The sequence below is a fragment of the Monodon monoceros genome, unplaced genomic scaffold (genome assembly GCF_005190385.1).
Source record: "Monodon monoceros isolate NGI ecotype Baffin Bay Population unplaced genomic scaffold, NGI_Narwhal_1 Super_Scaffold_13, whole genome shotgun sequence".
Lineage (NCBI taxonomy): Eukaryota > Metazoa > Chordata > Mammalia > Artiodactyla > Monodontidae > Monodon > Monodon monoceros.
This window is the reverse complement of record NW_021703769.1, coordinates 79,428,730-79,451,100: the sequence shown is the minus strand read 5'-3', so window position 1 is coordinate 79,451,100 and position 22,371 is coordinate 79,428,730. Positions and strand designations below refer to the sequence as shown.

General features: G+C 55.8%; 3 protein-coding genes across 4 annotated transcripts; 1 reads left to right on the top strand and 2 right to left on the bottom strand.

Moving 5' to 3' along the window:
• The first annotated feature begins 970 nt into the window (after positions 1-970).
• SRRT (serrate, RNA effector molecule) lies at positions 971-14,725 on the top strand. The gene is given in 21 exon segments (XM_029221492.1): positions 971-1,160; positions 1,507-1,646; positions 6,834-6,962; positions 7,219-7,365; positions 7,623-7,811; positions 9,667-9,836; positions 9,968-10,152; positions 10,339-10,437; positions 10,519-10,636; positions 10,833-10,990; positions 11,328-11,389; positions 11,503-11,581; positions 11,883-12,071; positions 12,419-12,511; positions 12,513-12,593; positions 12,692-12,845; positions 13,001-13,194; positions 13,391-13,547; positions 14,100-14,189; positions 14,302-14,428; positions 14,530-14,725. Coding segments are annotated over 20 exon segments (2,619 nt in total). The 5' UTR covers positions 971-1,160; positions 1,507-1,524; the 3' UTR covers positions 14,606-14,725.
• Positions 14,726-14,801: 76 nt separating this feature from the next.
• Positions 14,802-15,762, bottom strand: UFSP1 (UFM1 specific peptidase 1 (inactive)). Its single transcript, XM_029221897.1, has one exon. The coding sequence runs from the start codon at positions 15,347-15,349 to the stop codon at positions 14,921-14,923; it is 429 nt and encodes a 142-aa protein (XP_029077730.1). The 5' UTR covers positions 15,350-15,762; the 3' UTR covers positions 14,802-14,920.
• A 272-nt stretch (positions 15,763-16,034) lies between these two features.
• ACHE (acetylcholinesterase (Cartwright blood group)) lies at positions 16,035-21,842 on the bottom strand. 2 transcript variants are annotated; one of them, XM_029220974.1, is made up of 5 exons: positions 21,798-21,842; positions 19,123-20,209; positions 18,277-18,761; positions 17,308-17,477; positions 16,799-17,195 (listed from the first exon to the last, which is right to left on the bottom strand). In XM_029220974.1, the coding sequence occupies exons 2-5, from the start codon at positions 20,185-20,187 to the stop codon at positions 17,062-17,064; spliced, it is 1,854 nt and encodes a 617-aa protein (XP_029076807.1). In that variant the 5' UTR covers positions 20,188-20,209; positions 21,798-21,842; the 3' UTR covers positions 16,799-17,061. The 2 variants fall into 2 exon arrangements, with proteins under 2 accessions (XP_029076808.1, XP_029076807.1); XM_029220975.1 differs by lacking the exons at positions 16,799-17,195; positions 21,798-21,842 and adding an exon at positions 16,035-16,381 and having other exon boundaries at positions 19,123-20,202.
• Between the last annotated feature and the right edge of the window lie 529 nt (positions 21,843-22,371).

Below are 22,371 nucleotides of genomic sequence, written 5' to 3'. Positions count from 1 at the left end.
TGACTTCCTGGGGCTTCCCTGGTGGTCCAGTGGTTAGGACTCTGAGCTTCCACTGCAGGGGGGAAAGGTTCGATCCCTGGTCTGGGAACTAAGATTCCCTCATGCTGAGCAGCGAGGCCAAAAAAACCCCCCAAACAACAAAAAGTGACTTCTTCAGCTTACATCGATCGCTCCCAAATGGCAGAAGCAAGTTCAGAAGGGTCTTCTTAGTCCTGGGCCAGTTTTTTTTTGCAACTCTACTGTACACTCTTTTTAATGTAGTTTCTGTAAAGACACCCCTCCTCTCAGCGCTGGGAGCAGGGCTGCAGCATGTGCAAGGGAGGCAGCATTTCCTATTCTAAGCAAGTCTTCACACTCAACTCACTGAACAAGGCGGGGGGGCGGTGCATTTAATCTGGGGCAACCCAGATCCTGCTTGGTGGTCAGGCCCTAAAGCTATAACCGATCTCATCAAAGTACTGGTTGGGGTTTGCCACTTTTGCTTAAAGATGGGGTGCCTTTCTGGAAGAAGAGCAGGAACAATGGATTTTGCAGGTAGCACGTGCTGAGGCACCAACAAAGGCTGGTTCTCTGATGGGACCACAAAATGGTAGAAAATGCTTTAAAATGGTTGCCGTATCCGCTAAACGCCCTCACTCCCCAAACCCGTGCCCTGCACAAGAAGAAAGGGGAACCACCCCCGATGAGGTCCGGAGGCTCCGTGATCACAGCTGGGGAGAAAGCGGCTGGACGCGAACTGTTTCAGACCCCGGGCACATCCGGGAAAGCGCGACCTTCGACCTCGGCGGGAGGAAACTTCCCCTCACGCCATGAGAGTTCTATCTCCCTCCCGAAGCTACGCTTGGTCCCGCTCTGCTCCCGTAGTTTCTCTCGCCCGCAGTTCTCGTCCTGGAAAGAGCGCGAGACTTCCGGCTCCCCGCCCCTTCCCATCAGTCCCTGGTGCTCCCCGCCTTTGCTTCTTTGAGTTGGTTCCAGATCAGGCTCGGCGGGTTGCAGTTTGTGAGCCGAGGCGCCGTTCTGCGGGTGACGCAGGCGCAGCTCGGGCGGCGCGAGCCGACCGCCCATCTTCTGCTGTCCCACTTTGTTCGCGTCTACTCGGCCCCGTCGCTGAGAGCCCCGTGTCTCCCTCTCACACTCGCAATCCCCGTCGCGCGCCCGAGGCAAGGGGCGGGCCCAGGTCACCGGGAGGATCTGCTGGCCCGAGCGAGAGACGAACGGCCACCACCGCTCCCTGGTGGGGGAGGGGAGGGGCCTGGAGAGCCGGGCTGTGGCCGGCAGATGGGACAGGGGCCTGCGGGTGGGCGGGGAGGTGGGCGTGGAGGCTCCTGGGGGAGAGTGGAGAGTCGGATCCCTACAGCTGCCGGGGCCGAGGGCTTAGGCTGGCGGGGACAGCGGAAGGTTGGCCTTTGCGGAGGGAGGCGGGCGTGCTGCTTCAAGGGGTGGGGGGGAATCCTTTGCTCCTGTCGTCATTGTTCAACACCCCGATTATTCCTGTCCGGGCTCCAGGCCCCTTCTTTCCGCGCCATGGGTGACAGTGATGACGAATATGATCGAAGGCGCAGGGACAAGTTTAGAAGAGAGCGCAGCGACTATGACCGTTCCCGGGAAAGAGATGAAAGACGTCGAGGGGATGATTGGAATGATCGGTAAGACACTGCTTTTTCTTAATTTCGTCCCCCGTCTTATTCTCTTGCATTCAAGTCTCGTTGCATTTCCCTTAAGGTTTTATTAGAGCGAACCATATGAAATCGCTCATACTTGACCGTTTCATGTGGTTCAGCCTATTTGCTCTTGGCCAAGGAGCTAGCTGTGGCTTGATTTTTGAAATGTCCAGCAGATCAAAGCAATAGAGGTAAGAGTTTAAGTATGAAAAACCAGTGTTTTTGTGTGTGTTTTATTGTTTGTAAATTATACCCCAAAAATGTTGATTCAAAAAAAGTAGTATTACGGAATTGACTTGACTGGAGAGGTTGTCAGACAAGTACCCTAGCAGGATATGTAAATTTCTTGTAATAGTCTAGCCTAAAAACTGAAAGAGTTCTTTGAATAGTGATGGTTGGGTTAATTGATTAGGTTTGACTCAGCTAGTGATTAGCTTTTTGGGATGTTCTTGAGTTAATTATAGTTGAGGTGTTTCTGTTAAGAAACAGCTGATAGGGGCTTCCCTGGTGGCACAGTGGTTGGGAATCCGCCTGCCAATGCAGGGGACATGGGTTCAAGCCCCGGTCCAGGAAGATCCCACATGCCGAGGAGCAACTAAGCCCATGCACCACAACTACTGAGCCTGCGCTCTAGAGGCCTCGAGCCACAACCACTGAGCCTGCGTGCCGCAACTACTGAAGCCCGAGCACCTAGAGCCCGTGCTACGCAACAAGAGAAGCCACTGTAATGAGAAGCCTGCGCTGTGCAACTAAAGAAAGCCTACGCGTAGCCACAAAGACCCAGAAATTAAATAAATAAATTTATTAAAAAAAAGAGAAACAGCTGATATTTAAAGGAACTGTGGAAGACTTTTATCTAAGGGACATCATAAATATCTAATCGGTGAGCTGATGGCGCAGGCTTGATTTGGAAACAGGTTATCAGGGAAAAAGTTTGAGGTGGCTTATTGCAATAGCATTTATTCATTCAGTGTTGTTTTGAAAAGTGAGTTCAGTAAATCGTTCAGTCAGGATATCTCTTCACTGTGGAGACTTTATGTGGCACTTTGTTTAGTATCTTCTAAGAATGTCAGACGACAACAAAAGGTGTTCTTAATTCTGAAGCTGGCTACGGTATAGTTATTGCCCTTAAGGAGTTTACAGTCTGGGGCTTGGAGTGTGGGGCAAAATGGCCTTGGGTGTATTTTGCAAATGAGTATATATGAGAGGTCATGATGAAGATGTGAAATGTTGAGGGAACAGATCTGAGGGAGGGGACAAGTGGTGGAGGCGTTGTAGGGGAGAGCGACAGGAAAGGGACACCTAGCAAGGCTTGGAAAGATGAGTGGGGATTCCTCAGACACAGGTGGAGTGTGCACCTTGGAGTTGGGGGCATAATGTTGTGCACAGAAAAAAGCACATGTTCTAGTTTTTTTTAGAGTAGTGGTTCTCAAAATCCCTAAGAGGTCTTTGAGCTTACAACTATTTTTTTAAAATTTATTTTGTTTATTTTTGGCTGCATTGGGTCTTTGTTGCTGCACACAGGCTTTCTCTAGTTGCGGCGAGCGGGGGCTATTCTTGGTTGCGGTGCGCAGGCTTCTCATTGTGGTGGCTTCTCTTGTTGCGGAGCACGGGCTCTAGGTGTGCGGGCTTCAGTAGTTGTGGCTCACGGGCTCAGTAGTTATGGCTTGAGGGCTCTAGAGCGCAGGCTCAGTAGTTGTGGAGCACGGACTTAGTTGCTCTGCAGCATGTGGGATCTTCCCGGACCAGGGCTCGAACCCGTGTCCCCTGCGTTGGCAGGCGGATTCTTAACCACTGGGCCACCAGGGAAGCCCCTAAGCTTACAACTATTTTTTATTTTCTTTTTAATTTTTATTATTTTTAAAAAATTCTTTTTCATTATGGTGTATTGCAGAATAGTGAATATAGTTCCCTGTGCTATACAGTAGGACCTTGTTGTTTATCCATTCTATAGAAAATAGTTTGCATCTGCTAAGCCAGACTCCCACCGCATTCCTCCCCACCCCCCGGCAACCACAAGTCTCTTCTCTATGAGTCTGTTTCTGTTTTATAACAGTTCATTTGTGTCATAATTTAGATTCCACGTATAAGTGATATCATATGGTATTTATCTTTCTCTTTCTGACTTACTTGACTTAGTATGATAACCTCTAGGCCCATCCATGTTGTTACAAATGGCGTTATCTCATTCTTTTTTATGGCTAAGTAGTATTCCATTGCATATATTTACCACATCTTGTTTATTCATTCATTTGTTGGTGGACATTTAAGTGGTTTCCATGTCTTGGCTATTGTGAATAGTGCTGCTATGAACATAGGAGTGCATGTATCTTTTTGAATTATAGTTTTGTCCAGATACATGCCCAGGAGTGGGATTGCTGCATCATATGGCAACTATTTTTAGTTTTTTGAGGACTCTCCATACTGTTTTCCATAGTGACTGCGCCAACTTACCTTCCCACCAACAGTGTAGGAGGGTCCCCTTTTCTCCACACCCTCTCCAGCATTTGTTGTTAGCTTACAACTATTTTCATAGTAATATTAAGATAGATAGTATTGTTGTTTTCACTGTACTGACATTTGGTACTATAGCAGTGGTGGGTAAAACTGCTGGTGCCTTAGCACAAATCAAGGCAGTGGCACCAGACAGTTAAAAAAAAAAGTTTCACTTCATGTCATTAATGAAGCAATAAGAATTTTAAACTTTATTAAATTGGATTCTTGACTACATGTTTTTTTTTTAAGCTAATTAATTTAGTTTTGGCTGCATTGGGTCTTCGCTGCTGCGTGTGGGCTTTCTCGGGTTGCGGAGAGCGAGGGCTACTCTTCGTTGCGGTGCGCGTGCTTCTAATTGTGGTGGCTTCTCGTTGCGGAGCACGGGCTCAAGGCACGCAGGCTTCAGTAGCTGTGGTGTGTGGGCTCAGTAGTTGTGGCTCGAGAGCTCTAGAGCGCAGGCTCAGTAGTTGTGGCGCACGGGCTTAGCTGCTCCGCGACATGTGGGATCTTCCTGGACCAGGGCTTGAACCCGTGTCCCCTGCATCGGCAGGCGGGTTCTTAACCACTGCGCCACCAGGGAAGGCTGACTATATGGCTTTCAATACATGTGATGATAGGAAGGATGCATAAAGCACTTCTGCATGTAGTGTGGTGGTTACCTTGAGGAGGAGTATTTGTGGGATTGAGTTGTGAGCTGAACTAACAGTCCTCATCCTCCCCCACCCCCCACTTCAGGTTTGTTACCTGAATGAAAGGCTATCAAACAGTGCTTATTCATATCTGGGTATTTGGTAGACATTTTGAAAAAAGTTAAGAGAACTTGTTACTTTAAGGAAAATTGTCAGTTTTGTTGCCAGTGGGGAAGTGGAACTTCCCAGTGTAAACTAAAATTTTGGAAAACTTGTATCTACCAGTGTCAGCTTGACAGCTTCCTATTACTTTAAAGACTTTTCTGGTGAGATGGGGAGTGATACTAATGATTATGATATTTTGATACCGTGTAATGAGATGTGTGAAGATCTTTTCAAAGAGCAAGGTAGAATAATGAATTTTAATATAGAGTACAAAATGTTCATTGATTTAGTTTCAGATTCAACATTGCAGCTAGTCTTTAAGAAGCTATCTCTTGCCAAGTTTTGGGTAGTATCAAAAGCAAAGAGTATCTCCAGCTATCTGAAAAAGTTATTAAAGTGTTCCCTTTTCCAACTACATATCACTGTGAGGCCAGATCTTCTTATTTTTCAACCAAACAGCGTATCATAATAGGTTGAATGGAGAAGTATATACTATGAGAATTCAGCTGCCTCTATTAAGCCAGACCTTGAAAAGATTTGTAAATGAAATAACAATGCAACTTTTCTCACTAAATTTTTTTGTAAAATAGCCATTTTTTATAAAAATGTATAAATGGGTAGTTTATGTTATTATATAACTTCAAAATTATTAGGTATTTTTTTCTGTTCTAATTATGAATACAGTTAAGTATTGAGAGATCTCATGCACATAAGCAAAAGCTCTTCAATCTTCAGTCATTTTTAAGAGTGTAAAGGGGGTCCCAAGACTGAACAGTTTGAAAACCACTGGGTTATAGCAGAGGATTTTCTTTTTTATTCTATTAGATGGAGATGGGGTTGGCTGGTAACGGGTAGAGAACCTGGAATGACAGCCAGGAACCAAGGTTTTTTTTTTTTTTTTTTAATAAATTTTATTTATTTATTTTTGGCTGCGTTGGGTCTTTGTTGCTACATGTGGGCTTCTCCAGTTGTGGCGAGCGGGGGCTACTCTTCATTGCGTTGCGCAGGCTTCTCATTGCGGTGGCTTCTCTTGTTGCGGAGCACGGTCTCTAGGCACACGGGCTTCAGTAGTTGTAGCTCGTGGGCTCTAGAACACAGGCTCAGTAGTTGTGACACATGGCCTTAGTTGCTCCGTGGCATGTGGGATCTTCCTGGACCAGGGCTCAAACCCCTGTCCCCTGCATTGGCAGGCATATTCGTAACCACTGTGCCACCAGGGAAGCCAGGAACCAAGGTTTTGAATTGTCTTTTGTACTGGCATTTAAACAAGGGCATGGCATGATTGGATTTGTGTTTGAGAAAGATCACTTTGACCTTGGAGTGGAGGAAAGGGAGAGACCAGAGGTAGGGAAGACAAACCAAGGCTGCACTTAAAGGAGAAATGGCCAGGACCAGGGCACGTGGACTAGGGCAGGGTTTGTGGGGAAAAGGACAGCTTTCATTTGAGACAGAGGATTAACAAGCCAGTAACAAATTAGTGGTGAGGGTGACACTTGATAACTGGATACCTGGCGATAATGTCGGTGCAACTGAGAGTGGGAAACAGGAGAGGGGAAGCAAGTTTGGGCCCATAGTGATAGAAATAATAGGCTCGATTCTGACATGTTGATTTTGAGGTGATAGTGGTCGTCTAGGAGGGGTTGTTGATGTTGGTCTGAAGCTCAGGAAAAAGGCCAGGCTGGAGGAGTTGGCAGGCCATCAGTTTGTGGGCAATGGCTGAAGTGATGGAAGTAGACAAGAGTTTTTTTCCTCTTAGAGGGAAGTTTTATAATTTCAGGCTTTTAGTCTTGTGTCTCAAATACGATGGGGAGGGCCTGTCCAAGAGTGTGATCTTGGGATATCCAACTGTGTCTTATTTACCGCTACTTGTTCTTATCTCCAGAGAGTGGGACCGTGGCCGGGAGCGCCGCAGTCGGGGTGAATATCGTGACTATGACAGGAATCGGCGAGAGCGCTTCTCTCCTCCCCGACATGAGCTCAGCCCCCCGCAGAAGCGCATGAGGCGAGACTGGTGAGATGGCCACGGTTTCTCTGTCTTCTCAGCCTCAGTTCTACCTGGGCCTCAGCTGTCTTCCCTCACTTCTGCTGAGAACTTTCTTGGTCATTTCCTTTTCTCAAAGTTCCCATAAACCCATCTTTTTTGGTTCCTCTAAACCCTTGGGTGAGAGACCACATGGCAGGTGTGCCCCTCCCTCTGTCCCATCTGCCTTTGCGCTCAGGAGACATGATGGCCTTCTCTGTCTGACTTTTGTGTCCCCCACCCTCAGGGATGAGCACAGCTCTGACCCATACCACAGTGGCTATGAGATGCCCTATGCTGGGGGGGGTGGGGGCCCAGCTTATGGCCCCCCTCAGCCCTGGGTTCATCCAGACGTCCACATCATGCAGCACCATGTTCTGCCTATCCAGGCCAGGTAAAGACCTGCGGTTCTGGGGTTCTTGGGAGAAGGGAGTCGGTAGGCCTGGGGGATGGATTGGGGCTGCTGAAGACCACGGCTGGAGCCAGGAGAAGTGGCTCAGGCACACTGGCGTGCCCGTGGGGGTGGCCGCAGCTGGCGCCTGGGGTCATGTTCCTGGTGGGCGAAGGAAGGGGGCAGCTGGCTACCTCGGCCCGCCATCCCCCCACCCTCTTCCCCCACAACCAAGACTTCCTGACCGGGCCCCCCCTCAGGCTGGGCAGCATAGCAGAGATCGACTTGGGTGTGCCGCCACCTGTGATGAAGACCTTCAAGGAGTTTCTCCTGTCTTTGGATGACTCTGTGGATGAGACAGAGGCAGTTAAGCGCTATAACGACTACAAGCTGGATTTCCGGAGGCAGCAGATGCAGGATTTCTTCCTGGCTCATAAAGATGAGGAGTGGTGAGTGCCCCTCCTCTCCTGCTGTCTTTTCCCTGGCATGTTTCCCCTGGCCCCGCCAGCGGAGCCTGCAGCCCTGTCCTCTTCCCATTTTCCCCAATCCAGAACTTCCTGGGGGTGGGGGATGGGAAGCATCACAGCACTGGCTGATGGGTTCTCCTCCTCACTTCCACGTCCACCACAGCCCCCACGCCATCTCCCTTCCCCACTGTCCTCAGTGAGTGAGACGCCTCCAGGCAGCTGGCCAGAGCCACCTGTTCCCTTGGGGCAGCAAACAGACTGCTTCCCACTCGCTGATACTGGGTCATTGTCATCCCTGATCGCCGGGACCCTGTGTGGCTATGGCATCCTCCCAAAAGCAACGAGTGAATCCAGACAAGAAAAGCAAAGATCTCAGTGTCGTTTGACAGAAAAAGAATTTTAATTTTTTTCCTTTTGTGGATGTTTTAATTTTAATCAACCATCTTTTCCCCCCTTCCTGCTCCTCCTCCTCCTCATCCTCTTTCTGCTCCTCCTCCTTGAAAAGAGCCAGAACTGGGAACTACACCCGCTCATCGACGGAGCTCGGAGCAAACCCACCTCCACCCCCACCATACCCAGCCCATACATGAGCCCCTGGGCTGACGGCGCTGCCCCGGCCAGGCAGACAGGCAGGGCACTGCTGTGCACAATGCAGCGGTTTAGCTCAATGTGATCGCTCAGGCAGCTAGTCAGTCAGGGCCGCCACCGCGGAGTCCCGCGGGGGTGGGGCATCCGGGCCGGGCGCCCCAGCCAGGAGCCAGCCGGTGGCCCACCAGCCAGCATGGGCCCTGGGCGCGGCTAGTTAAATCTTGAGCTCTGTTTGACCAAGCGGCCAAGGTAAAGATCCTGGAGGTGACGCCTGCGGCTTTCCTTTCCTCTTACGCTCAACTCGTGGTTCTGTTCTGTCACCGTCTCCTCTTTCTTCCTAACCTGTGTCTTTGTCTCACTCTCTCGTGAACCTTTCCTTCTTTCTCCGTCCTTGTTCTTGCTCCTGCCTAACGCTTCTTTCTACTGTTTTTTTTTTCTCCCCCTAGTCTGTTTGGTCTTTAGTTTTCCTTTTTGTTTTTGACTTCTGGGACTTCCTCTCACTTTCTCCTTTCTTTTTTGCATAGCCTGATTTCTTCTGTCCCTCCCCCTCCCCCCGACTCCTTCCCCCCTGCCCAGGGTCCTAATTTAAGTGTTTCCTTTTTCATGATCTATCCTAACCCCCCACCCTGTCCTCTCTCGATCCCTGTGGGCAGTACCTGAGGTTATAAGGGCACTTCAGTTTCTCCCTTTGCTCTTCCCCTGTCCCTTCACCATCTGCTTATCTTCCCAAGGGGGGAGAAAGGTATCCTGCCTTTTTTGGCTTTTCCTTTCTGGTGATTTCAGGTTTCCCTGTCTTCCACCAAGGGATGGAGGGAGCTGGTGGGAGCAATCCTTTTAATGACTCTAGTTTGGGGTTGGCAAGGAGAGGGAGGTTCTTTGGGGCCTACTATTTCCTTAGCGTTCCTCTGGGAAGCTTTGGGAAACTACACTTTTTAAAATTTGTGTTTCCCAGATACTCAGGGCAGTCAGTCTGCCTCCAGCCCTGGCTCCCCCTGTAGTCATGCTCTTTCCAGATCCAGAGCTCTTAGTTCCTGGCTCTTCCCTAGATCTTCTCAGAGCATAACCTCTGGTTCCTTTTGGGGGGATTGGGTGGTTCTAGTGCACCCCTCTCCCCTCATCTCTGCTTTTATGATCTTTTGTGGGTGTGAGAGGATGGGGGCTTTCCCCTGATTTTCCTGGGCCCCTCCCCATGTCCTGGCTCTGGCCTCCAGTGACTGTTTGGCCTCTTCCCTCCCCACTTCCTTCCCAGGTTCCGGTCTAAGTACCACCCAGATGAGGTGGGGAAGCGTCGGCAGGAGGCCCGGGGGGCCCTGCAAAACCGACTGAGGGTATTCCTGTCCCTCATGGAGAGCGGCTGGTTTGATAATCTTCTGCTGGACATAGACAAAGCTGATGCCATTGTCAAGATGCTGGATGCAGGTGGGTGGATTGGGAGGGGTGGGATTGTCTGGTCACCAAGGTCTTGGTTGAAAATGGAAATAGATGGACAGAAAGCCAGAGGCTGAAGGCCAGGGCCCTTGGATGGTGACCTCTGCTCCCTTTGTTGGTAGCTGTGATTAAGATGGAAGGAGGTACAGAGAATGACCTACGCATCCTGGAGCAGGAGGAGGAGGAGGAACAGGCAGGGAAGCCCGGGGAGCCCAGCAAGAAAGAGGAGGGCCGGGTTGGACCAGGCCCGGGCGATGGAGAACGCAAGACCAATGAGAAGGATGACAAGAAAGAGGACGGCAAACAGGTCTGAGTGCCGGGGCTTCTGGGTGCTGCCTGTGCCGCCTGGGCAGGAGAATGGGGCTGCCTCGGGGGTCGTGTCTCGGGTGGGGGAGAGGCGAACTTGTGGGCTCAGCTGTGGAGGGTGGGCGGGGCCCTCTGACAAAGGCTGAAGGGGAGACCAACATCCCTGGTGATTTGTCTCTACCTGTAGGTCGAAAACGACAGTTCTAGTGATGACAAAACCAAGAAATCCGAGGGTGATGGGGACAAGGAAGAGAAGAAAGAAGACTCTGAGAAAGAAGCCAAAAAGGTGGGCTCTCCTTTGCACAGGGTCGGTGTCGGGGCTGGGTCCTGGTACCTGACTCATCTCCCCTTGCTGTGGCTCTTACAGAGCAGCAAGAAGCGGAATAGGAAGCATAGTGGTGATGACAGCTTTGACGAAGGCAGTGTGTCCGAGTCGGAGTCGGAGTCGGAGAGTGGCCAGGCCGAGGAGGAGAAGGAGGAGGCTGGTAGGTTTTATTTTCTTTGCTTCTAGTCCAGTCTCTTCATACTGACCGGTGTGGCGGGGGGAGGTGAGAGGTTGGTGAAATTGATGGGAGGGTGGCCTTTTGGGAGGGACTGGTGCGGGGAGGTTTGACAGCTTCTCTATCCTCCCCTCCTCAATTGACAATAAATTTTCACCAACTCCCACCACTTCCTGCATAGAGGAAGCACTCAAGGAAAAGGAGAAGCCCAAGGAAGAAGAGAGGGAGAAGCCTAAGGACGCTCCTGGGCTGGAATGTAAACCCCGACCGCTGCATAAGACTTGTTCTCTCTTCATGCGCAACATCGCGCCCAACATCTCCCGGGCTGAGATCATTTCTGTGAGTGGGGAAGAATGGTACTGGGGGCAGGGATGACGCCCAGGCTCCATTCCTTCGGGTGGGGGCGACAGCGAGAAGATAACCTGGCACTGCTTCTGACCTACATCTCTGTTTCTCTGATGGGGAGGCCCCCTTCCCATGGGCCCACGCCCTTCAGAGAGGCTGGCCCTGGTTGCATGGTTTGCTTTCAAGTGCTGTTATTCTTAAGCCCTTAATTGTTTCTTCCTAGTCCAAGGAAGGATGAAAAGGCAGTTCCCCAGGGTTCTGAGGACATGGGGATTGGAGGAAGAAGTGAATCCTTGAATCACAAGTGGGGCTTCTGTTTCTGCTTTTCCAGCTTTGTAAAAGATACCCCGGCTTTATGCGCGTGGCATTATCGGAGCCCCAGCCCGAGAGGAGGTAAGGAATGGAGGGAGGTGTGACCCTGGATACCTTGGGGAAAAGGTGCAGGGGAAGATTGGTGGCCAGCATCACAGTCCATCCCAGGATTATGCTGACATTTTCTTGTTTAGGTTTTTCCGTCGTGGCTGGGTGACCTTTGACCGCAGCGTTAACATTAAAGAGATCTGTTGGAACCTGCAGAATATCCGAGTGAGTCCTGGGAGTGGGGCTGTTGAGGGAGAGAAGGCGGGGCTCCCCCTGCTCCACACAGTCTCTGATCCCTTCGTTCATTGATGGCTTCATCCATCTGCTCCTTATTTCACCCATTTAGTCTGCTCACGTGAATTGTATGCAGTTGTCTCTCGGTTTGGCTCTGAGACTGTTCCTGTGAACAAGACACCCCTGGCCCCTGTCCTTAGGGAGCTCAGTCTGATCGCTAGCGTGCTCGGTCGGGCCAGTCTTTGAGTGGCTCTTCTTCGGCAAGTGTTGGTGAGCCTTCTGTCCCCTCCAGCTCCGGGAGTGTGAGCTGAGCCCTGGCGTGAACAGAGACCTGACGCGCCGCGTCCGCAACGTCAACGGCATCACGCAGCACAGGCAGATAGTGCGCAACGACATCAAGCTGGCGGCCAAGCTGATCCACACGCTGGATGACAGGACCCAGCTCTGGGCCTCTGAGCCTGGGACGCCTCCTCTGCCAACGGTTAGTGACTCCTCGTGGAACTTGTTAAAAAGCCGCTGGTTCCCCCTCATCTGCTGTGGGCACCTCTGGCCTTCCCTGGTCTGTAGCACTGACCCCCTTGTACCCACCCCCGTATTTGCCCCTCTCCTCCCGAGCAGCATCTCCAGCTTCCAACAAAACAGATTGGTGTTAGTGATTATTTATCGGCTAGGGCAGAACACATACACAAATTAAGACAAATAATGAGGCAAATGTAACAGCCCAGCCGAGCCCTGAACTCCTTTCTGCCCCACATTGCCTTTTCAAATGAGAAGGTTCCTAGGCTACCCTGAGGAGTTTTGTCTGCTCTACCTCTCTCACCCTACCAGAGTCTGCCCTCGCAGAACCCCATCTTGAAGAATATCACTGACTACCTGATTGAGGAAGTGAGCGCTGAGGAGGAGGAGCTGCTGGGGAGCAGTGGGGGGGGCCCCTCCTGAGGAGCCTCCTAAGGAAGGGAACCCTGCGGAGATCAACGTGGAGCGGGATGAGAAGCTGATCAAGGTGCCAGTGGGTGCAGAGTGTGTGGGGCGTGGGAGAGCCTGGCTCGGGGCGGTAAAGGGGCAGGTGTATGGGAACTCTGAGCTGCTCATTTCTCTTAGGTTTTGGACAAACTCCTCCTTTATTTGCGCATCGTGCATTCCCTGGATTATTATAACACGTGCGAGTACCCCAATGAGGATGAGATGCCCAACCGCTGTGGCATCATCCATGTTCGGGGGCCCATGCCGCCCAACCGCATCAGTCATGGAGAAGGTGACCTCCCAGCTTTCCCACTCCTGGTTTCCCTCTCTCCCAGCTGCCTCTGGCCTTAGTTCTGCTCTGGTAGCAATGCTCTGCCACCCTCTCCTCTAATCCCCGCCTCCGGGCTCCCTTCTCCAACCTGCTCTCCGTCTGTTCCAAAACCACAGTGCTAGAATGGCAGAAGACATTTGAGGAGAAGCTGACTCCACTGCTGAGTGTGCGGGAATCTCTTTCAGAGGAAGAGGCCCAGAAGATGGGTCGCAAAGACCCTGAGCAGGAAGTGGAAAAGTTTGTGACCTCCAACACCCAGGAACTGGGCAAGGATAAGTGGCTGTGCCCTCTCAGTGGCAAGAAATTCAAGGTCTGGGATGTTAGACATTTGTGTGTTAGGACTGTGGGAGGAGAGGGTTCAGCCGGGAAGCCTCCTCAGAGCCTGGGGAGGAACTGCTCATTGGGATGAGACAGAGGGGAGGTGGAGTGTCCTTGCAGGTTGGGTCTGGGGAGCTAGGGAACCCTCATTGCTGACTCAGTTCTCACCCCCTCCTCTGTTCACCCAGGGCCCTGAGTTTGTACGCAAACATATCTTCAACAAGCATGCAGAGAAAATTGAGGAAGTAAAGAAGGAGGTTGCATTTTTTAACAACTTTCTCACTGATGCCAAGCGACCAGCTCTGCCTGAGATAAAGCCAGCTCAGCCACCTGGCCCTGCCCAGAGTAAGATACGATCCATGAGGGTCTGCCCCATTCCCTCTCCGGTTTTATTTATTTATTTATTTATTTATTTTTGGCTGCGTTGGGTCTCCGTCGCTGTGCGCGGGCTTTCTCTAGTTGCGGCGAGCGGGGACTACTCTTTGTTGCGGTGCGTGGGCTTCTCATTCATTGCGGTGGCTTCTTTTGTTGTGGAGCATGGGCTCTAGGCACGCGGGCTTCAGTAGTTGTGGCTTGCGAGCTCTGTAGAGCGCAGGCTCAGTAGTTGTGGCGCACGGGCTCAGTTGCTCCGAGGCATGTGGGATCTTCCAGGACCAGGGCTCGAACCCGTGTCCCCTGCATTGGCAGGCGGATTCTTAGCCACTGCACCACCACGGAAGCCCCTCCTGGTTCTCTTTAACTTGTTGTATCCTGAGAAGTTTCTACCCCACTCTCAGGCCATATTACTAAAAAGCCAGCTGTCCATCTCCCGCCACTGCCCCGCCCTCCACCCCCACCAACCCCCCCACCCCCGCCCCGCAGTAATTCATGTCCCTGTCCGTATTGTACTCCCCCCAGGTCTGACCCCGGGACTCCCCTACCCACACCAGACTCCCCAGGGCCTGATGCCCTATGGTCAGCCCCGGCCCCCCATCTTGGGCTATGGAGGTAAGTGTAAGAGGGAGTTGAAAGGACCTGGACTGGGGCTGGGAGAAAGAAAACTTGGCTAGGATGTAGTTGAGGTCACAGTTTTTCAACTCAACACTGATCTTTTTCATAGCTGGTGCTGTTCGCCCTGCAGTGCCCACAGGAGGGCCTCCATATCCCCATGCTCCCTATGGTGCTGGCCGAGGGAACTATGATGCCTTCCGAGGCCAGGGAGGTTATCCTGGGAAACCCCGAAACAGGTGAGACTGGGCTAAGATGTCTACGTTTTCTTGGCCCTCTTCAAACTCCCTTTCAGGGACCCTCAAATCTCACCCCCTCTTACCTCTTTCTAATCTCACAGGATGGTCCGTGGAGACCCACGGGCCATTGTGGAATACCGTGACCTGGATGCTCCAGATGATGTGGATTTCTTTTGAGTCATATACATTTCCTCACTCCTGGTTATCATCTATACTTGTGACTGCCTTGTCCCATCCAGCTCTGAGAAGTTTTTGTACGTTCAGCCCTACTGCCAATAAAAACACTTGCGTGGTGACTCCTGGCTTAATGTATATATGTAATATACTTCCCCAGATGCTCCCAAAAATTAGCTGGGGCCATGGTTGGCTGGGCCTTGCCACTTTATTGACACCAAAGATCCCAGGCTCTGCTGGGGCTTCCTGAGGGTCTGACATCAGGCAGCCTCTGCCTTTGAGATGGGTTAGATCAACGGGTATGGTGCTAGAGAAGCCTCAGTCCAGGGTGGGCAGCTGCTTTTTTGAGTTACAGCTGGTCAAACACAGGTTGTAGAAGGAGTTGGGGTCAAAGGCTGTGCTCACCTCTCGCCAGCCCACCCAGCCAGCAGCCTGTAGTTCACTGGGGTTTTTCGGGGCACCCCAGCAGTGAGGGTCCAATACCAGGACGTAGGCTTCCGTGCCTGGCCCCAGGCACACTCCCAGCAAGGCCTTTGACCGGGCATCCGCATCCCCTCCAACCATTACAGGTCCCCCGCCCCCTGCGAAGTGGGAATAAAGCCTCTCCAATTCCCCCTGAAGCCCTGCTCCACGGGGCACGTGACACAGGCGCCCTTGGGGACCCCCGAAGTGGTCAAGGCAGAGGCTGGCCTCTACACAGCCGATCCAGCTCCGAGAGCCCCGGAACCCGGGAGGCTTGTCGCCCATGTCCTCCAGGGCCGCCTGCACTGCAGCCAGTTCGGGTACGCCCGCCGGCCGGCCCTCTGGCCACGAGCACAGCGTTTGCAGAGTGCGGTAGCCGCAGCCCCAGCCCCGGTCGTCCACGCCGTCGCAGCCGTAATGATAGTAAATGTAATGGCCGGAGAGGAGGGCCAGGCGAGCGCGGCCGCCACCGCGGCCGGGCGGGGCCAGGCCCAGGTGGACGTCCTTCAGCGGCTCCAGGGCGGTGGGCGGGAGCGGCGGTCGCCGGGCCGGGCAGATCCGTTCTCCAGGCGGCGCGGAGCGAACTCCAGGGAGAACTCTGCGCTCTAGCGCTTCCTCTCGGCCCCGAGTCTTGGGCTAACTGCGGGCGTACAGTCCCTGGGGTCGCTCTCGCCTGGCCCCAGGCTTAAGCGCGTGGCGCGCCCCGCGGCAACCACCACCAAGCCGCCGCGCGGGGCTCCCACAGTGCACCGCCGCGTCCGCGCCGCCGTCCTCACTGCGCAGGCGTGAGCTCCACCTCGCCGGGCGGAATGTACTCGCCGCAGCGGCGGGGGCGTGGCGCGGGCGCCCATCATCCCACACCTCAGATCCGCTCTTCCCGCCGGCTTTAGCAGCCATCCCTCCATTCACTCAATCCCAGTGGTTGAGGCATTCTGCCCGGACCCTGGCTCCCCAGGCGCGCACACTCCTGTGGCTGTAACAGTTTATTGGCAGCCCAGAGGGGCGAAGGCACCGCGGGGGAGGGGGCTCGGCCCGAGGCATGCAGAGGGCGGGGAGCCCCAGGGGAAAGTCGGGGGTGGGTGGGCAGGGTCTAGGGATCCTCTGTGTTATATCCCAACCCTTAAATAAATAGTATATACAGCTGAGGGGCCGGGCGGAGCGGGCAGGGCAGCGGGACGAGGGGGTCCCTCCTGGGTCACAGGTCTGAGCAGCGATCCTGCTTGCTGTAATGGTCAAACTGGTTCTTCCAGTGCACCATGTAGGAGCTCCAGCGGTGGAACTCAGCCTTCCACTGGCGCTCAGCCTCGTCCAGCGTGTCTGCGGCCAGGGTGCCCGGCAAGTGGGTGGGGGGGAGGACATGGGGAAGGACGGGAACGGACACGGAGGCATGGGGAAGGACGGGAACGGACACGGAGGGGGGCGTGAGTTCAGGGAGGGCACACGGAGAATGTAGGAGACCACGATGGGTGGTGGAAAGAGGATCAGGAGAACACGCAACAGACGGAAGACCAGGGGAAGGACGAGGGTAGAGGCGGGGCCAGAGAAGGATGGCGGGAAGGAGGAGGGAGGGGGAGAAAATGACCGGAAGACAGGGGGACAGAAGGGATCAGAGGAGGAGGATCCGTGGGTTGGTGGGGAAAAGAGAAGAGACAGAAATGGTTGGCGGTTATAGCCCCACTGGGGGGTGCTATCTAGCCCTAGGGCCTCCCTCCCACCCCAACACCAAGCTCAGGCTCCAAATAATAATTTTATAAAAAAAGAAAATTGGCTTTTTCATTTCCATTTAAACAATAAAGGCGTGCGGATCCCTGAGATGGGTCGTAGGTGTCCTCCCACCCCACCCCACCCCCCTGCCCCCAGCCCTGTCCAGTTTGAGTTTCTCGGTTTGAGGAGGCAGGGGGCGCTGGGTCGGAGATCCCTGAGTGGAGCCCTTCCCCACAGTCAGACCACTCATTAGAGGAGGGGCCCCCTGAGGCCGGAGGGGGAAGAGGCCGTGGTCACAGCCGCAGGAGCCGGGAGAGGAGGAGGAAGAGGAGGAGGAGGAGGAGGAGGGACAGGGGGAGGCCGGGCCTGGGCCTCGGGGCAGCCTCCCCGTGGGCGGGGCCTGAGCAGGTGCAGGGGGCCTCCGAGGCTGGGGGGAGAAGAGAGGGGTTACACCCGGCCGGCTCCCAGTTCCCTCTCTCTCTCCGCGCCCCTTTTCTCCCCCGCCTCCTCCCAGCCCCTGCCCGCTGGCCCCTGCGTACCGGTGGCGCTGAGCAATTTGGGTAGGAAGCGGTTCCAGAAGGCGCAGGCCTGGGCGCGCAGCCCCCGCCGCACCTCCAGTGGCCGCAGGTTCAGGCTCACGTACTGCTGCGCTCCCGCCGTGTATGGTGGCCACTGCGGGGCTTTGGGGTCTCGGGGGTCATTGGGGTCCCTGCGGAAGGAAAGGGAACGCTCAGCCCCTGGGGGCTGGGGAATGGAGATGGAGAGTAGGAGGAGGCAGGCTGCTTCCTGACCCATGCCGTTCCCTCAGGCTCCAGGGAGAGCCCCGTCTCCTCCCTCCCACATTCTTCTTCATCCTTTCTCTTCCAATATGCTCCATACTCCGGAGTCTTCCCCTTCCTCCTGCCCTCCCTCTTTCTGTTGTTCCTCTTTTTTTTCCCCTCAATTTTTCTGCTCCATCTTTGTTTCTCCCATTTAAAAAATTGCTATGACTTCCTGAGCCCTTACTATATACTCAGGCCCAGTCCTATCTCTACAAACATCATGTTTACTTCTGCGGACACCCATGTGATGGGATATTTATGGTCCCCTTCTTCAGACAGGTAAACTGTGTGCGTGTGTGTGCATTCGTGTGTGTCACAGCTAAAAAAATCATCACTGGTCCAATTGATCCAGTTCTACAATCCACACTCCTAACTGCTCCGGTAACTCCTTTGTCTGTCTCTCCTTGTCTGTCTCTTCTCTTCTCTTTGCCTCCCTCAGCTCTGTCCTTGTCTCATCAGGATCTGCCACCTTGCCTTCCTCCCTCCTTCCCTTCTCTTGGGGTCTCCTTTGTCATTCTCTCTCTCCCCCTTTGTCTCCTTTCCTTTGTGAACTCGCCTCCCGCCCCCCCCGCCCCCCCTGCCCCCCGCCCCCCGCCCTTTCTGCTTGTCTCCCTCCCTCTCTGTCTGTTCCCCCCGCCCCTTGCCTCCCTGGCTCCTGGAGGCCCTCCTCCCCTCAGCCCCGCTGACCCTGTGCGGGCGAAGTTGGCCCAGTATCTCATCAGTCGTTGGGCAAAGGTTCTCTCCTCGACAGTGTAGTTTAGCGAGGGTTCCAGGGGGAGCCCGAAGATAAACTCGATCTCGTAGCCGTGGGGCACCCCCATCCAGAGCGGCCAGGAGAGCGTGGATGCACGGTGTTCAAAGATGTAGGCATAGACGCGAGCGCCTTGGGCGGCCAGTCGCCCAGCCAGCTGGGCTACGGGGCACACGACGTTGTGGTCGCCCACCACATCACTCATGGCCTCCCTCAGGCGCGCCGGGTCCTCAGGGTGCAGCCAGTCTGTGTAATGCAGGACCACAGCCTCGGCAGCCAGGTCACTTGCCTGGGGGACCCCGACCCGCACCCCGGCCAGGAACTGGGCCCGGCTGATGAGAGACTCGTTGTCTTTGCTGAAGCCTGGGGCCCCGTAAACCAGAAAATAGGATCCCTCATCCTTCACCACACCCACCAGCACCTGAGGGGACAGGACGGAGGGATGGGGGGAGGGGAAGCACAGACAGACAGGCAGACAGAAACAGATGGACAAAGAGCCAGAGAGGTGAACAGTTATAGACCCGGGACCAGGGAGGAAGAGAGTTTGAGATTGGGGAAGGGAAAGAGAGAAAGAGAAAATACACCCACATTTCCTTTCCTCTCTGTCCCACTGACCACCCTGGGATTGAGCCCTCAGGGGAGAGGAGCGGGCCATGGGGCCCAGGAGCCTGGGCCTTTGGGAGTGGGTTTTGAGGAGCCCTCATGCCTGGGTCCCCACGGGGAGGGGCAGGTGAAGAACAGGCCTAGAGGAAGCAGCTCCACCCCCTCCAGCCACTAGTCACCTGCAGGCCATGGAAGTCTCCAGCATTGATGAGGGCTTCGGGCGTGTCACTGAGGAAGTCTCCATCCACCACAGGCACGAAGGAGAAGCGGAAGACACTTTCCTGAGGCAGCACGTGCCACTCGTGGTCCACCAGATCCTGAGACGGCCGCGTCCGCAGGCAGGCCACCAGGTCTGTGTCATTGCCACCAGCCCCACCAGGCGGACAGCCCACGAGGCGGGCCAGCAGCGTGGCCCTGCGGCGGGCCTCTCCCACACCCACTGTGGCCCAGGGCCCATTGGGTGCCCCGCTCTGCAGCACGGCCCTGTGGAACAGGCCCCGGCTGGGTGGGGACAGCAGGTGCATGCCCACGGAGGCGGCACCTGCGCTTTCCCCAAACAGAGTCACTGACGTTGGATCCCCCCCGAAGGCTGCTACGTTCTCCTGCACCCACTGCAGTGCCAGCCTCTGATCCAGTAGACCCACATTGCCTGGGGCCTCCCGGCTCCCCGGCAGGGCCAAGAAGCCAAAGGCTCCCACCCGGTAGTTCATGGACATCAGCACAGTCCCCTCGGCCTGGGCCAGGAAGCGACCATCATACACGTCCAGGGAGGAGGCCCCGCTGTAGAAGCCACCCCCGTAGATCCAGACGAGGACAGGGGTGGGGGACGCAGGCCGGGGGTACGGTGTCCACACATTGAGGTAGAGGCAGTCCTCGCTCAGCTCACGGTTGGGGTTCCACATCTCGGTGCCCTCAAAGCCGGGGTACAAGGTGTCTACATATTGGTAGCAGACTCTTTGGAAGGCTGTGGCATTCAGCACCCCTGGCCAGGGCCGCTTGGGCTCTGGTGGCAGAAAGCGACGGGGGCCCACAGGTGGCTCTGCGAAGGGGATGCCCAGAAAAGCAGAGACAGGGCCCCCAGGGGCCATTAGGCGGAGGCCCCGTAGCCGGCCCCCACGCACCGTCACCAGCAGCTCTGGGTCCTCTGGGCCCTCAGCCTCTGCCCCTCCTCCCAGGAGGAAGAGGAGGAGAAGGAGCGGGGAAGCCAGGGAGGGCGTGTGCAGGGGACACCACGGGGGCCTCATGGCTGCCAGGGCAGGCAGGCGTCTGCTGGGAGAAAGAAAGGCAGAGGGTGAAGGCTCAAAGCTGCCAGGAGGGAGGAGATGATTAGGTAACACTCTTGCCCAGGGGTTATCACTGAGCTGCAGAGGAGGTGGGGCAGGTTGGCAGAAAGGAGAGAAATGGAGGGAGGGAGGGAGACAGGCAGAGACAAGGACACAGACAGGGAGATGCAAGAGGGGACAGAGATCAGGCACACACACATACACCCAGACGGACAAATGCAGGGAACAGAGACAGACCTGCCAAGCAATACACTCCCCTGCCCCGCAGAAGACCCACCGCCCTCACTTCCTTCCCCCAGCTGGGTGGACTGCCTCGGGCCCAGTTCGAGCAGTGCGGGGCACCAGCACCAGAGGCCGAAGGCCACGCACAGTCCACCCGACAGAGGCGGGGCCCTCACTGACGGGAGGCGCCGACGGGGGAGCTTGAGGTGGCGTGAAGGCTCAGCCTCTCATGCAGTTGGCCAGGGCCGTACCCTGGGGGGGTGTGGGTTGGGCATTCAGGGTGTGGGAGTCGCAGTTCCCAGGGTACCCCAAATCCTGCCTACTCCACACTCTGCCCCACCCAGCCCCGCCTCATCCACTGTCTGACACAGCGCGTTGGTACCCGCGAATGCCCGTCAACTGCGCACCCCCCTCGCCTAGCCTCAGCCCACAGGCTCTCTAGCCCTGGCCCCACAGGACTCGAGTCCCCCATCCATCCGATGCTGCGGTGCACGCTGCCGCCAGCGGGGGGCAGTAAAGACCGAGAAAAGGACGGCGCTCCCCGCCCCGAGTCCGGGAGCCGGGAACTTGGGGCGGGGTCTGGGGGCTCGCGGGCATTGCCGAGGGGTCTGAAGGGCGAGGCGGGGCGCCTGCGTTCTCGGAGCTCCGGAGATCCCCGGCGGCAGGGGCAGGGCCGCTATTTTGGGGCAGCAGCTGCCGCGGTTCCGGCATCTCCAGCCAAGGGATCAAAATTCCCCGGGTCGGAACTCCCCCCTCTCCCGCCGGTCACCCCTCACCCAGCCCTCGCCGCCCTGAGCTGGGGTGGTGGTGATGGAGATTAACTAGGAAACCCGAGTGGGGCTAATTATAACTCGGGGCTTCCGCTAAGCCTCCCCTTCCCCTAAAATAGAGACGGAGTCCCCGCGGGAGGGGGACGCCTGGGCCTGGGAGGGGGCTTCGGCTGGGAGCTGCGCAGGGGCGCTGGGGTCGCGGGATCCCGGAGGGCCCAGCCGGGCTCCAGGAACCTGCGCAGCTTGGATTCCGCCCCCAAGCAGGAGGCATCTTCCAGTGGCCCCAGACTTGGGGGCGAGCAGGGGCAGCGGCGCTCGGGGGTCCCCACAGGAATTCGAGAGCAGAGGCGGCAGCTGGCCCTGCGGGATGCTGTCTCCCGCGCGGGCAATCGTTAAGTATGCGGCGGTGAGGGAAGAGTTAAGGGTGAGTGTGGGGCGTCGGGGGGCGTCGCTGGGCAGGCCCCGGGGCGCGGTGGGCGTCCTGTTTGGGAGCCTGGGTCCCTCGGGGCGCGCACCGTTCCCGGGATGCGGAATGGGCCGCGGGCCGGAGGAGGGTCCTGGGCGGGGCGGGAGACTCACCTGAGGCGGCCGGGCCGGGCCGCGCCGGGAGCTGGAGGCGGCCGATGTTCCCCAGCGCAGGCTGAGCCGACTCTGACAGCCGCCGCCTCCGGCCCCCCGCACACACCCCCTACGGGCCGCTCGGCGCCCCCGCCCGCCCCCGCCCACTGTCTCCGCCCCCGCCCCTCCCCGCCTCCCCGGGCTGCCACCTCCTCTCCCTCTCCCTCTCTCGGAGCCCAGACCCAGAGACCCCGGGGCCCAGACGCACTCCAGTGACAGACGCCGACAGACGGACAGACACGCAGTGACAGACACGACAGAAAGACCCTCAGCGGCGGAGCAGACACCCACAGGGACAGACAGAAGGACAGAAGCCCGCGGAGACAGACACAGGCAGACGGACAGTCTCATGCAGTGACAGCCAGAGACAAACGCAGTGACCGACATTCACAGACGGACGGACACACTTGGACACATTGACAAGTCGGGGCTGGGGACCGAATAAATGAGCATCCCTGGCCACGACAGAGCAGGGGTGGCATGGGAGGACCGGTACGTGAAAATGCGGTTGAGGACCCCCGCAGGGGCCCGAGTG

What these genes read in the sequence shown, in the direction of transcription:
- UFSP1 (XM_029221897.1), bottom strand. Translation starts at nt 15,349, where the DNA reads ATGGGCGACAAGCCTCCCGGGTTCCGGGGCTCTCGGAGCTGGATCGGC.
- ACHE (XM_029220974.1), bottom strand. Translation starts at nt 20,187, where the DNA reads ATGAGGCCCCCGTGGTGTCCCCTGCACACGCCCTCCCTGGCTTCCCCG. An exon ending in GCCAACTTCGCCCGCACAGG is followed by an intron (nt 17,478 to 18,276) that starts GTCAGCGGGGCT and finishes TTCCTTCCGCAG; the next exon opens with GGACCCCAATGACCCCCGAG. An exon ending in CAAATTGCTCAGCGCCACCG is followed by an intron (nt 17,196 to 17,307) that starts GTACGCAGGGGC and finishes TTCTCCCCCCAG; the next exon opens with CCTCGGAGGCCCCCTGCACC.